Source organism: Microtus oregoni, unplaced genomic scaffold, assembly GCF_018167655.1.
Source record: "Microtus oregoni isolate MIOR12 unplaced genomic scaffold, Mior012 000016F_ref0000370, whole genome shotgun sequence".
Classification (NCBI taxonomy): Eukaryota; Metazoa; Chordata; class Mammalia; order Rodentia; family Cricetidae; genus Microtus; species Microtus oregoni.
This window is the reverse complement of record NW_024543075.1, coordinates 4,455,108-4,469,693: the sequence shown is the minus strand read 5'-3', so window position 1 is coordinate 4,469,693 and position 14,586 is coordinate 4,455,108. Positions and strand designations below refer to the sequence as shown.

Below are 14,586 nucleotides of genomic sequence, written 5' to 3'. Positions count from 1 at the left end.
CAAGAGTAATCATATTAGCTAGCCAGATTCAGAAACTGCCAAGAATATTAGAGGAATTCTCTTTTGCAATCCTGTTTCTGAAGAACCACTTGCAACCAGACTAAATATTGACATTCTCTAGTGCAATAGAATAGAGTGGTGATAGAGACATAGTTAGACATAACACTGTCAACATGATTGCAGAGGGTAAATACTATATTTGCAAACCTCTAATTAGAAATGGAAGCAAATAAAATATTTAAAATTCAACATTTTCTATTATCTTGATGAGAAATAGGTTGTGAGCCTTGCTATGGAAAAGAGATATGAGATAAAATGTGATTTTAAAAGACTGAAGTAGTGCTGCAAATAAGTACCGCAAACAGGCTTATAAATAAGAGTAGAGTGTGTTCATACATGAACTCATGGAGGAACTATGGAACCTAATGGATGATGTTAGATGTATTTCCTATGCCAAGCTGTAGAATGTGATTTGCTGAAGGACTCTGGAGAGACACAGTGAATTTGGGGAGCCAAGGACCAATTATCTTCAGGTGCATGCTCTATAGTTCTTGGGTGCTGAAGGAGGAAATTAGAAATGTTGGAAATAAAAATAATTCAGAAATTATGAAAGAGTTGAAGACATTGGGAACAGGAGGTATAATGTTGGGAAAGCTATAGTTACAGACTTTGAGGACCATTGGGTGAGAGGGGGAAGATGATGTAGAACACATTCTTGGCTCATAGAACAGGAAACTACTGAGAACCTATCATAGGTATAGCGCCTAAGGGTAAAACCATGAGTCAAAGAGATGGAACTCCATAGGTAAGCAATGAAACACAGGGTAACTGAGGATGAACTTCTATGTAAGGCTATTTAAACCACACAGAAGCATTTGTAGACAGTGACAAGGATTTCAGCTGTGTGTATACTGACTTTGAAGTTACTGTGATTCATTGAGACAAAAATGCCACAAAAGCACTATGGGTTTATAGGCCTGGGTATTGAGAAATGCTCTCTAGGGATATAGATTTGAAGTAGGATAGAGTCAGGACAGTTACAACCAAATCAGAAGTCACAGGCCATAATAAGTAAAATTCATAATACACATGGATTCTTGGAAATGGGGAATGACAATTATCAGGTTGAGATGTATAAAAGATCAACCACTCCAAATATCAGAGAAGCCAGGAAGCCAGGTGTGAAGCATGTACAAGAGCCATCTCAGGATGTTCATCAGAGTTGTCATTTGTAAAGAATACCTGCTGTGGAGGGGAGGGCACAGCCGTGTCTCCAGCACTGTCAGCAGAGCATGGTGCTTGCAGGTGACAGAGAAGTAGAGCACAGGCAGGTCCTGAGTGAGGGTGCTTCACTCAACTCTCATCCTCAAGATGAGGGAGGAGGAGATGTCCCTCTTGATGCAAATCTACATGGGGAAACTTTCTAGATAGGAAACAAAAAGTAAATGAAATAAATGTCATTTCCCAATAGTGTGCTACAGAAAACAAGGGACAAGAGGCTGCCATGAATAAAATACATTCACTCCTTCCCTTTCTGAGAGCAGAGAACTTTGAGATGATCGAGTTTGGAAACCAGACTTTGAAGTGGTAAAATGTCAACAGACACAGTGGTGAAACAGATACTCTCCACTATGATGTTGAGTCCTAACCAGACAATGGGGACAGAGTTTGTGCTGGAAGGGTTCTCAGAGAACCCTGGTCTAAAACTTCTCCTGATAATCTGCTTCCTGTCACTCTACACATCGGCTCTCATAGGCAACATTGTCATCATTGCTTTGGTCACTTCCAGCACTGGGCTCCACAGTCCCATGTACTTTTTCCTGTGCAACTTGGCCACCATGGATATTGTCTGCACCTCCTCTGTGCTGCCCAAAGCACTACTTGGCCTAGTGTCTGAGGAAAACACCATCTCCTTCAAGGGGTGCATGGCCCAGCTCTTCTTCCTTCTATGGTCCCTGTCTTCTGAGCTGCTGCTGCTCACGGTCATGGCCTATGACCGCTATGTGGCCATCTGCCATCCCCTTCACTACAGCTCTAGGATGAGCCCACACCTGTGTGGGGTTCTGGCCATGGCTGTGTGGTCCATCTGTGCTCTGAATGCATCTGTCCACACTGGTCTAATGGCACGGCTGTCATTCTGTGGCCCCAAAGTCATCACCCACTTCTTCTGTGAGATCCCCCCACTCCTCCTCCTCTCCTGCAGCTCCACATATGTGAATAGCATCATGACTCTTATAGCAGATGCCTTTTATGGAGGCATCAACTTCTTCCTCACCTTGCTCTCCTATGGCTGCATCATCGCCAGCATCCTGCGCATGCGTTCTGCTGAGGGCAAGAAGAAGGCCTTTTCTACCTGCTCCTCCCACCTCATCGTGGTCTGTGTGTACTACTCATCTGTGTTCTGTGCCTACATCAGTCCTGCTTCCAGCTACAGCCCAGAAAGAAGCAAAGTGACTTCAGTGCTGTACTCGGTCCTCAGCCCAACCCTGAACCCCCTCATCTATACACTGAGGAACAAGGATGTCAAGCTAGCCCTGGGGAGGCTCTTGCCCTCTTTCTCACATTAAGTGGAGATGTGCAGGCTGTTCTCTTGGCCTGGGCTGTTCCTAGACATGCTCTCCCAGTAACAGCATCATGGAACAGGGGTGTGCCTATTTCTGTTTTAGAAAAATATTCTGTGGTGCAAACATTGTACAATTCTACTTACTGTAACCTCAAAAACAACAAAATTCTTAGAGACAATGTAACAAAACACCCAAGCTTTCTTTACTGATTAAAGTTTACCTAAATGGAGATTCCATTTTCCTAGACTGGAAGATTTCCGAGGGTGACAATGGTGACAGTCACGAAACAAAGCCCCTTAATCCATTGTCATCCTGCAAACATCACAGGGCTTTGTTCAGAACTACAGCTAAGAATCTAAACTTCATAAGGAAACCTGAGGGACAAGCAACGCCACAGTGTCTTGAGAATACCAAAGTTGAGTGGCTTGGGTCCTCCATTTCACAGCTTCTCCCTGAGCTGTGGAAGTGAAAGGTGGGATGGAGAAAGAGGGACTCAATCTATGGAGCACAGATTAAGTTTCAAAAATGAACTCAAATGTGTGAGCCAGCTTGCTTACGACAATGACGGCAACTGAACTCCTGGTAAAGATCAATTATTTCCCACAATGTGTCTGGGGAAACTAGAAAAATGTATAAATTCAAAGAGTAGAATGGAATTCTTTCTCTACCCTATAAATGGAAACCAAAAAAAAAATAGGTCATAGATAAAAATGCTAGGGTAAAACTTTTCCATACACATATTTTCATCATATTCTTTCCTCTTCCTCAACTCCCATATCCTACCTACGTACTTACCTACACATGAAACAACCATCTCTCTTAAACAAAATGCAAAAATACAAAACAAATCTAAGTCAATAAGACAAAAATACCAAAGTAAAAAGCACACGCCAAAAAAAAAAAAATGTCTTTTTTGTGTTGATCAGTGACTCCTTGCTAAAACCCTCTGAGAACAAGAATGAGGAGGCAGAAGGAAGGAAGAAGGGGGAGTGGCTCTGTAGCTACTGCTAGGATGGGAACCGAGAGACAGCTCAGCCGAGGAAGGGCAGCGTCTGCAGCAACTGCTGCTGAAGCGATGCTGTATCCTTTTCAGACTAAACACATCCTTCATCAGCTTACTTCCTTATTCTTAAATGCTGTACCACACCAGGGCTTATGATATAAATCAAGTATCTTGTATTAACTAGTTCTTCATCTTTGTAACCAAAATACTTTTTCAAAACATTTATTCTGTCTTATGTTTTCAAAAGACCCACTCCATGGGCACTTGGCTCTTTGCTTTGGTCTTTTGTGAAGCAGGGATTTATGGCAGTATGCACAGTGGGAGTTAACTGTCTTTCTATCTATCATAGTGGCCCAGAACACGTATTCGTGGAACACCTGTGCTTAACTGGCTTTCTCCTTTCTCTTTAGCCAAGGCTTTCTAGTTTCCAGTCCCTGGGATGGTGCTGCCCACATAGAGAGCAGATCCCCTGCTTCAGTGAATCCTTTCTGAAAACACTCTCACCTGCATGGACAGAAATGTCCCTCAGTGAGCTCCTAGTTCAGTGGTTCTCAACCTATGGGTCATGACCCTTTCGAGAGTTGAATGACCCTTTTGCTGGGGTCACCTAAGACCGTCAGCAATATCAGATATTAAATTATAGTTCATAACAGTAGCAAACTTAGCTATGAAGTAGGAATTAAAATAATTTTATGATGGTTGGGATCACCACAACATGAGGAACATATATTAAAGGGTTGCAGTATTAGGAAAGTTGAGAACCACTGTCCTAGGTAATTCTGGATTCAGTTATGGTAACAATAAAAAGTAATATCTTGGAATCACTGGCTTGGGTCTAGTTTGCCTGTTGATTTCTTTGACACTATTTTCTTCATCTTTTAGCCATGTTTTGTGCCATTTCTCCTATTATTAATTTCACGGCTGTTATTTAAGCTACAGAACAAATGATAATCACCCAAATACAAGCATACAAATGGTCACAAACATAAATACATGCATATATCTCATAAATATATTATTTGGGAATTCTTATTATGGTGGGACATGCTTTATGTCAAGGTAACATTACCTACAACATACAACAAAATACAGCAATGACCCTCCAGGGAAAGTCAAGTCACACATAGGAAACCAGACACTGGGGTCTAAGTCAGAACTGTGACTAAGCAAACCCCTAATCTGGTACCATGTCCAGGAAAGGGCTGCTGTGCTGATGGCTGTCTCTGGGCTCTGTGTGTTGGATCCAGGGAGGTTCATTCTGTAGGCATCGGTGGTTGTCAAGCCCAGTCTCCTATTTTTCTATAATGGATATCCTTCCTTCAAGCTGGAATATAAACCATGCTTCAAGAGTGTTATGAAATAATTGTAAAAATGCCAAGATCAAAAACACCAGAACTGGTGGTAAACATAGCACTGCCATATTGTAAGGCCAAGAGAAGTGGAGCCAGCATCCAGGGCTGCTGCAACCACACTGCTTACCATTTTAAAATACTCCTTGTCAGAAAAGAATTTCAGATACACAATAGAAGAAATTCAGACCAAAAAGAAAGACCTTTAAATGGGTCAGAGTTTGGATAAATATACATGGGCTTATGAGAGAGAAGAAAGAGTACAGATTAAAGGAGTAAAGATAATAAAACAAACATTAAAAAAGTAATAGAGTTAAAAATAAGCCACGTAAAGATGGAATACACACAGAGAGTCTGGATTATGTATATTTTGTGTTTTCTTTGAATTTTTTGACTACAGAGAGAAATTTGATTCTGGAGGCTGCTAAGTTAAACCAACATAAAGGTATCTTGACTTCAAAATTTGAGTCTAAAGATGCATTGTTTGAGAAAAGAAGTTCTGCTTTTGTTTTGTAGAAGATGAGAACCTGTGGATTCCTTCCAGGTTAACGTGGTTTGATGGAACAAGACCCCCCTAAAAGGTCTCCATGAATCCTAAAAATACTTGACCAAACAAAGAGCAGGAAGCAGTTTGGAGAAAACTATGCCCACATTCTAAAAATGATTTTTTATAGATGTTTGTTTTCATTTAAAGGAGGCTGATTATAAGTGATTAATGATCACAATCAATTACTAAAAAAGGGGGGAGGATATGATATAGAAAGGAAAACTTTGAATTGGTATGGATCTTGAACTATTGATCCATATTTAAGGTTGCTTTGGTTATAGTGTGTATATGGATTTCTGTTCTTGTTTAAGGTATTATGTTTATGCAGTTCATTTAAAAATGTATAATTAAGAAACAAAGATTAATATTCATCTATAATAATCAAACTGTAGTCAAGTTAATTAGGTTTTCTAGATGTACAGAGCTATATTTCACAGGGATAGGTATTATTCAAACCATCCAAAGACCTGCAGAATATGGTATTTTAAATGTTTTCACAACTTAGTATTTTCTCAACAGTGAGACATGTCTGCTTCTGGCAGTGCCAATTACTTCAGAGAGGTTATGGGCATTGAAGAAACTTGTTATGGAATTTGTCTTCAATGTGACAAGGATAACCATTTGGGCAAGAAATTGTTCTTTCTTGGACTGATTAATGGTATGCTGTATCAAACTGGACATGCAAGACCCACAGAAAAGTGAGTGCTGAACTTTCAAAAGACAGGATGGTCCTTCAGGGTTCCTGCTTCACAGAAGAAACTGCCACACATTCTGCAGGACACAAAAGAAATCAACTGAAGAATTTTGCCATTACAAGGCAGGACAGATCTTCAAATTTCCTGCTTCATGGAAAAGTCTGCCAGATACAATGGGCCTGTATGCTGAATATGGATGCCCCAACCTTACAGAAGAACTTTGGTGCCTGTCCAGGCAGCAAGATGTCTCTGTCAATTCTAGAGTTTTGGAAGTTGCTTACAATGTATCTCCTGTTTACTTAGATTGATGTGGGGATTCCCCTCTGTATGCTGTGAATACGTTTTACTACCATTGGTTAATAAAGAATCTGCTTTAGGCCTATGGCAGGTCACAATAAAGCCAGGTGGAAAATCCATACAGAGATATAAAGAGAAAGCAGGCAGATTCAAGGAGATGCCATGTAGCTGCCAAAGGAGAAAGACACCAGCCACCAGTCAGAAACTTACCAGTAGGTCACAGCATTGTGGCAATACATAAATTAATAGAAGTGGGCTAATTTAAGATGTAACGATTAGCTAGAAATATGCCTAAGCTATTGGCCAAACAGTGTTGTAATTAATATAATTTCTATGTTATTATTCCATTCAGGGTGGCTGGGAAACCAACAAGTTGCCTCTTACTCCATTAGGTAATATTATATCCTTCTGGGGTCTTTGAAGAGTTGAAGACAGATAGATACAGTTTTCTTGGTTTATAATAAAAGACAAATTAGATACGAAACTTTAGACTCACAAAGATAAAAGAGGTGATAGTATATTTTCTTTAATTTTGCCAGATACAAATAGACTATTATAACTTTTTGCTTGATCCTGTTTTGTTATATATACTTTTATTATGTTAAAGTTAAAACCTTCCTTCCTATTTAGACAGAAAAGAGGAGATAATGTGGGATTCCCCTCTGTATGCTGTGAATTTGTTTTCTTATCATTGGTTAATAAAGAAGCTGTTTCATCATATAGCAGATGAGAATACAGCCAGGCTGGAAGAGACAGAGAAAGTAAACAGAGTCAGAAAGATGCCATGTAGCTGCCAAAGGATAAAGAACAGAACAGAATCTTACCTAGCAAGCCACAGTTTCATGGTAATACAAAGATTAATAGAAATGGGTTAATTTAAGATGTAAGAATTAGTTAATAAGAAGCCTGAGCTAACCAACCCCACATCAGATAGCTATATTTCTGCAAAATATAGAAATAGCTCAAGAAATTGGTCATCAAAAGAACAAGTAATCCAATAAAAAAATGGAGTATAGACATAAACAGAGAACTTTCAGCAGAGGACTCTAAAATGGCTGAAAGACACTTAAGAAAATGCTCAATATCCTTGGCCATCAGAGAAATACAAATCAAAACAACTCTGAGATTCCATCTTACACCTGTAAGAATGGCCAAGATCAAAAACACTGATGACAACTTATGCTGGAGAGGTTGTGGGGTAAAGGGAACGCTCCTGCGCTGCTGATGGGAGTGCAAGCTGGTATAGCCCCTTTTGATATCAGTATAGCAAATTACCAGAAAATTAGGAAACAACCTTCCTCAGGACCCAGCAATACCACTTTGGGGTATATATTCAAAGGATGCTCAATCGTACCACAAGGACATGTGCTCAGCTATGTTCATAGTAGTATTGCTTGTCATAGCCAGAACATGGAAACAACCTAAATGCCCCTCGACCAAAGAATGTACATTTACACAATGGAGTACTACACAGCAGAAAAAATAACAATATCTTGAAATTTGCAAGCAAATGGATGGGTCCAGAAAACATCATATTGAATGAGGTAACCCAGACCCAGAAAGATAATTATCATATGTGCTCACTCATAAGTGGTTTTTAAACATAAAGCAAAAAAGGCCAGCCTACAAATCACAATCCCAGAGAACCTAGGCAACAATGAGGATCCTAAGAGAGACATACATGGATCTAATCTACATGGAAAGTAGAAAAAGACAAGATCCCCTGAATAAATTGGGAGCATGGGGACCATGGGAGAGGGCTGAAGAGGAGAGGAGAGGCAGGGAAAGTAGCAGAGAAAAATGTAGAGCTCAATAAAATCAATTTAAAAAGTATATATATATATATATATATATATATATATATATATATATGTTCATAAATATAAAACTCTTCAGTCTGGGGGCTGGAGAGATGGCTCAGTGGTTAAGAGCATTGCTGCTCTTCCAAAGGTCCTGAGTTCAATTCCCAGCAACCACATGGTGGCTCACAACCATCTGTAAAGAGGTCTAGCGCCCTCTTCTGGCCGTCGGGCACACACACAGACAGAATATTGTATACATAATAAATAAATAAATAAACTCTTCAGTCTGTATAATGCTACCTGTATATATAGTCTCAGGGCTGAATAAACATCTTAAATGATTATAAATGTAGCAAACAGAATGAAAGTGCTGAAGTAACATTAATTCATAACAATACATTGAAAAGTTTGAATGTAAAAAGAGGAGGGGGGAGGCACAGAAAGTACAAGATACTTAGAATAAACCCATTGTGTGTATGTGCGTGTGTGTGTGTGTGTGTGTGTGTGTGTGTGTGTGTGTGTGAAATTCAGATGAAGTACTCTCAAAAAAATACAAAGTCAATTTGTGTCATGGTGAGACCTTCCACACAGGGCATGAAAATCCCGATGACATTCTGGACATGCATGCAAACGGTTAGAGAGGGAGAGGATGGATGGTGAACTGCTCCTGCACACATATGTGACTCCCCTGACCATTGTCCTCCACACAAGTCTGCAGGGAGCTTGGGTCATGAAGCCACAGTCCCTTTTAATTGATCCTAAGAGCTTTCTCCTTCAGTTTCTATCCCAGGAGGCACCAGGACAAACACTTGTCCCTGGTCTCAGAAAATCACAGGTATTTCTGAAAGTCAGTGACCTTTACACAAAGGAAGACAGAGCTTCAGAGGAACCCTGAAAACTTGGTGCTTGCAGGACAGGAGAGTCTGTGCTCAGCCGTGGACACCTTTGTGGGAGCCATCTGTCACCTGAATTCACTGTGACAGGAAAGGTCAGTGAAACCTTAAACTTCACTGTGTGGCTCTTCTAGCTAACAGTGGAGCTCCAAAGGGAAAATCTGACTGTAAAGATGACATTTGTCCTACTGTGCATATATCAGAACAGAGAGACATCAATTTATGTTCTCAATGAGTGCTGAGTTTGAGGAAGAACAATGAGTCAGATTATGATAGAAAGATTTGGTTTCATGCTCCATTGTGCAAACAGCAGAATGTCTAGCTTCTAACCACGATCAGAGAGCCATTTTCAAGCTAGATGCCAACCAAGACTTTGGTTAAGCAAACTCTTAAAAGTGAAAGCAATCTTTCTTTATAGTTTTCAAGGTACAGCTAAGGAAGTGGTTTTACTTCTATTCTAATTATTCAGTGTGTTTTATAGAATACTTCCTTCCATATAGCCCAGTTCCATGAAGACACAGGACATTTTCAGGATCACAAAAGCCCTGTATACCCTCTTGTTCAGGTCACAGTAATTAGGAGGTGACACAGGTGTGCATCTTCTGTTACAGATCAGGTTGTGAGTGCATTTCCCTCCCATGAACCCACATAACTTCACTGTGAACAGTTGTTTTAGAACTTTTTTCTTCTTAATTTAAAACTTTTTTAATTTTACATTTTAGCCCCAGTTCCCCTCCCTCCCCTTCTCCCATCCTCTCCCCTTCCTCCCATCCCACGCCCATCCACTTCTCAGAGAAGTGAACAAAGTATGATATACCAAGTTGAGGCAGAACTGTTGTAATTCAGAAAAGACAGCACAAGAGAGAAGGATGCCATACCAAAAATCTCAGGTGGAGGGTTTTTTTTTTAATTGGAAGAAAGTGAATGGTAAAAGGGAGAGGGAAGAGGGGAGACCAGCCTCTGGGGTCAGAAGTGACAGAAGAGAATAGAGAGGTGGAAAGAGAGACAGAGAGAGATAAAGGAACAGACAGACAGAGAGAAAGAAGGAGAGATGGAAGGTGGGCAGGGCCTCTCTTCAACTAAGCTCCAGGAGCTCAGCCCAGTGCTTGGCTGTCGATCACTGTATTATAAGTTACTGGATGTGGATTCTATGATGAAAATTAGGGTAGCCACTAATCTGATTATAGGGGAAGTCCAGTTTGGGCACCCTCTCCACTATTGCTAGAAGTCTTTGCTGGGGTCATCCTTGTGAATTCTTGTTAATTTCCCTACTACCTGGTTTCTAACACCGTAAAGGCTCCCTCTATCATGATAATCTCTTTCATTGCTCCCCCACTTCATCCCTTATACACTGGACTCCATCCACACTGCTTTCTGTTTATATCTGGCTTTTCTCGAATGAATTTTTCTGAAATACCACTAGCTATGAATAATGTCAATCAATGCTGTTTTGTAACAGAAGGTCACAGCAAAAGTTGATGACATAGGTTGATATGTCAATATGTTTACACAAATTCTCAGTAAATATTTACATTTCTGTGACTTTGTCATCTCTGTCTTCTCAAGCTTCGATCTCCTCCCTTCCTGTTATTTGTAAATACATAAGGGATGATTGCGGCAGGTAGTCACTCCACAATGCAGAGCCCTAAGACTTATGTTTCTGTCTAAATGTGCTTGGTTCCCATTGTCCTATCTCTCTTAACATTTCCTTACCTTTGCCGTTTATCACGTCTGTCAATCATCATTCTACTAAGATAGAGTTTTGTATTTCCATAGATGAAAGATAAATATGGTATCTGTCTTTCTGTGCCTGGATTATATTTCACATATTATTCTCCATTCCCATCCACTTTAGTGTTCATAAAAGAAGGTCATGCTTTCTATAGTTGAATAACATTCCATTGTGCAAATACAGTATCTCTTCTTTATCGCCCTCATTCCATGATGAATACTTAGGGTTACTCCATTTATTTGCTATTGTGACCACTTCTCCACAGAAGAGTGTTGGTGTCTCTCTGATATGATGATTTTATATCCTTGGGAAATATTTTCAATATGTAGCTCCAGCTAATCTGAAACTGGTTTGTATAGACCATTCTGGCTTTGAACTAATCTCTCACACAACAGCTGGGATTAAAGGTGCATTGCCAACATGCCTGCCAATTTTGAAATTATGTGATTTTAAAATAATATTTTATTGATTCTCTGAGGATTTCATATGACCTTTGATCATATTCACTTCTACTCCTCAGCCCCACCTCACTACTCGCTCAGCTGTTTTAATCTCTCTATCCTTTAAAACTCAGTAAATCTGCCGGGCCTTTAATCCCAGCACTTGGGAGTCAGAGGCAGACAGATCTCTGTGAGTTTGAGGCCAACCAGGTCTCCAAGAGCTGATTCCCAGACAGGTCTCAAAACTACAGAGAAACCTGTCTCAAAAAATAAATAAATAAATAAAAACCACCTCACTAAATCCAACTTCTGTTGGCCAACTCCTCTCAAGGGTGGAGTCTACTTAGAGTTGGTCTGTATATAGAGATCACATGACTAAATATACTGACTGCCTTTGCCAACAGCTACAAATGCCCTTAGCTTCTCAGCTAAGGGTGGGAGTAGGAGACCACCTCCTTCTTGTGCTGGGAGTTTGTCTGGCTTGCACAGATCTTTTGTATGTTGTAAAATCTCTTTGAGTTCATATGTGCATCTGCTCCATTGCTTCCAGAAAGCATTATGTTTTGAAGTCATCTACCACCTCTGGCTCTTACAATGGTATTTCCTCCCTGTTTCATGAATATTTCTAAGTGTTGAGGAAAGGGTTGTGATCTAGACCTCCTATTTATATCTAAGCACTCCAAGGTTTCTTGGCCTTTGTGCTAATTGGCATCTGCTACAAAAAGAAGCTTCTCTGATGAGGGTTGAATGATGGATTGATCTATGGGTGGAGCAACAAATTATTAGGAGTCATTTAAATGATACATCTGTCTAGTAGAAAAATAGTAGGAGGCCTTTCTTCTAAGGCCTAAGAACTAAGGCCATAGATTCTGTCTAGACCTTGTTAACAGGTTCTTGCTAGTGAGGTTTGGCCTCACATTAAGTCAGAAAGTAGTTGGCTCCCCTTCCCACAGCATTGAGGCCACCACTGTGTCAGTGGCAGTTTCTTGCCAAGAAGTTTTTTGTTGTAGTTCATAGGGTTCTGGATAAAACTGATGATGATTTTTTTTTTCTCCTCAAGCAGTGTGCATAGCATCTTCCAGAACTGCAAAAACTAACAAATAGGAGTGAAGCTCTCAGGTCAGAACGCACTTCATGGTTCCACATAAACTTATGGTTTAAGTAGTGGTGTCTCCAGCAACAGGGTCTTACCACCACGTTCTGGGGGATAAAAAAGAGCAGTAGAAGCCTGTAAAGTCTGAGGGTATGTGGGAACTTGTGATTAACACCTCAGGAAGTGCTAACACATTCCTGGTACTGGAGTTTTATGTACTATGTATTGTCTAGTTGGGATGCTGTCTTAGTTTGGGTTTTTATTGCTGTAACAAAACACCATGACCAAAGCAACTTACACTTCCCCAGGACTGTTCATCATTAAAGGAAGTCAGGACCGGAACTTAAACAGAGAAGAAACCTTGAGGCAGGAGCTGATGTAGAGGCCACGAAGGGGTGCTGCTCCCTGGCTTGCTTCCCATAGCTTTCTCAGCCTGATGTGTTTCAGATCCCAGAACAACCAGCACAGGAGTGGCCCCACCCACAATGAACTGGGCCATCGCCCATCAATCACTAAACAACAAAAGGCCCTAAAGGCTTGCCTACACCCTGATCATAAGGAGGCATTTTCTTAATTCAGCTTCCCTCCTCTCAGATGTCTAGCTTGTGTTAAGTTGAAATAAAGCTAACCAGGACAGATGTAGTACTTCAATTACAGGGTAACTCATTTCAATTCCTTTTATAAATGCATATGAGTTTATTTTAGGAATTTCTACTCTAGTAGGTTTCTATATAGATTTTCCAAAGGTTTATAGTATTCCTTATCTCTTCCATACCCTTCTCTACTCTTCCTCCCACCCTCTGCCCCCTTTGTCATTCTTGTTTAATATTCTCCTTCTCATATCTGAAACATTGTATGTCATTTTCTTTTCCTCCCCAAGGTTCCTTACTGGATGCTAATCTCTTTGAGTCCTCCAAAGGGAGCACACATATCTAAAGGTTAAAAGATAATAGCCACATGTAAGAGAAATTATGTGGTGTTTGTCTTTTGGTTCTGGGTTCCTTCACTCAGAACGATTGTTTTCAGTTCCACCCATTATTCTAAAACTTCATAATTTCATTTTCGTAACAGCTGAGTAATGTTCCATTATGTAAAGGCCACAGTTTCGCTACCCATTATTAATATGATGGACATTTACGTTGTTTTCTATCTCCTGGCTACTATGAACAGAGCAACAATGAGCACGGAAGAGCAAGTAGCACTTTATTAAAATTTATAGTTCTTTGGGTGCATGCCTGCAAGTGATAGGGCTGAAATATATAGTATATCAATTTCTGTGTTTTGATGAACCTCCATACTGATTTCCACAGCAGTTATAGCAGTTTACACTTCCACTAACAGTGATTAAGTGTAACCCTTTCCCCAGTGTCTGCTCTCATGACTTTTTTATCTTGGCCATTCTGACTGGGGTAAGATTTAATATCAAAGTAGTTTTAATCTGCCTTTCTCTGAAGGCAAATGATATTGAGCATTTTTTAATGTTTTTCAGCTACTTGGGTTTCCTCCCTGGAAATTCCCTGTCTAATAATACCATTCCCCCTTTTTAGTTGTATTATTTATTTTCTTGCTGTTTACAATGAAATAGAAACAACAAAAATGATACAAATAATTAATGAAACAAAAAGCTGGTTCTTTGATAAACTCAACAACAGAGACAAACCCTTTTCCAAACTAATCAAGAGGTAGAGAGAGTGTGTCCAAATTAACAAAATCAGAAATGGAAAGAGGGACATAGCAACAGTGGTAAAAAAAAAAAAAAAATGACATCTTGAAATTTGCATGCAAATGGATGGAACTAGACAAAACCATCCTGAGTGAGGTAACCCAGACCCAGAAAGGTGAGCTTGTTGTGTACCCATTCATAGGTGAATACTAGCTGTAAAGCAAAGGATAAGGAACCTATAGTCCACAACCCCAGAGAAGCTAAGTAACAAGGAGAACCCTAGGAAAAACATATATAGATCACCCGGGGAAGGAGAAATAGACACGATCTCCTGAGAAAACTGGGAGTGTTGGGGTGAGGGAAGAAGGGAGGGTTGAAGGGGAAGAGGAGAAGTAAAGGGAACATGATGGTTGAGATGGGGGAAGGACAGAAACGGAGAACAAGGAAAGAGATGTCTTGATTGAGGGAGCCATTATGGGGCTAGCAGGAAACCTGGCCTTCGAGAAAT

General features: G+C 40.2%; 1 protein-coding gene across 1 annotated transcript; it reads left to right on the top strand.

Annotated features, from left to right (window-relative positions):
- Window positions 1-1,613: 1,613 nt before the first annotated feature.
- Window positions 1,614-2,567, top strand: LOC121457836 (olfactory receptor 13A1-like). Its single transcript, XM_041666868.1, has one exon. It carries the CDS (start codon window positions 1,632-1,634, stop codon window positions 2,565-2,567), a length of 936 nt encoding a protein of 311 aa, XP_041522802.1. The 5' UTR covers window positions 1,614-1,631.
- Window positions 2,568-14,586: the final 12,019 nt, after the last annotated feature.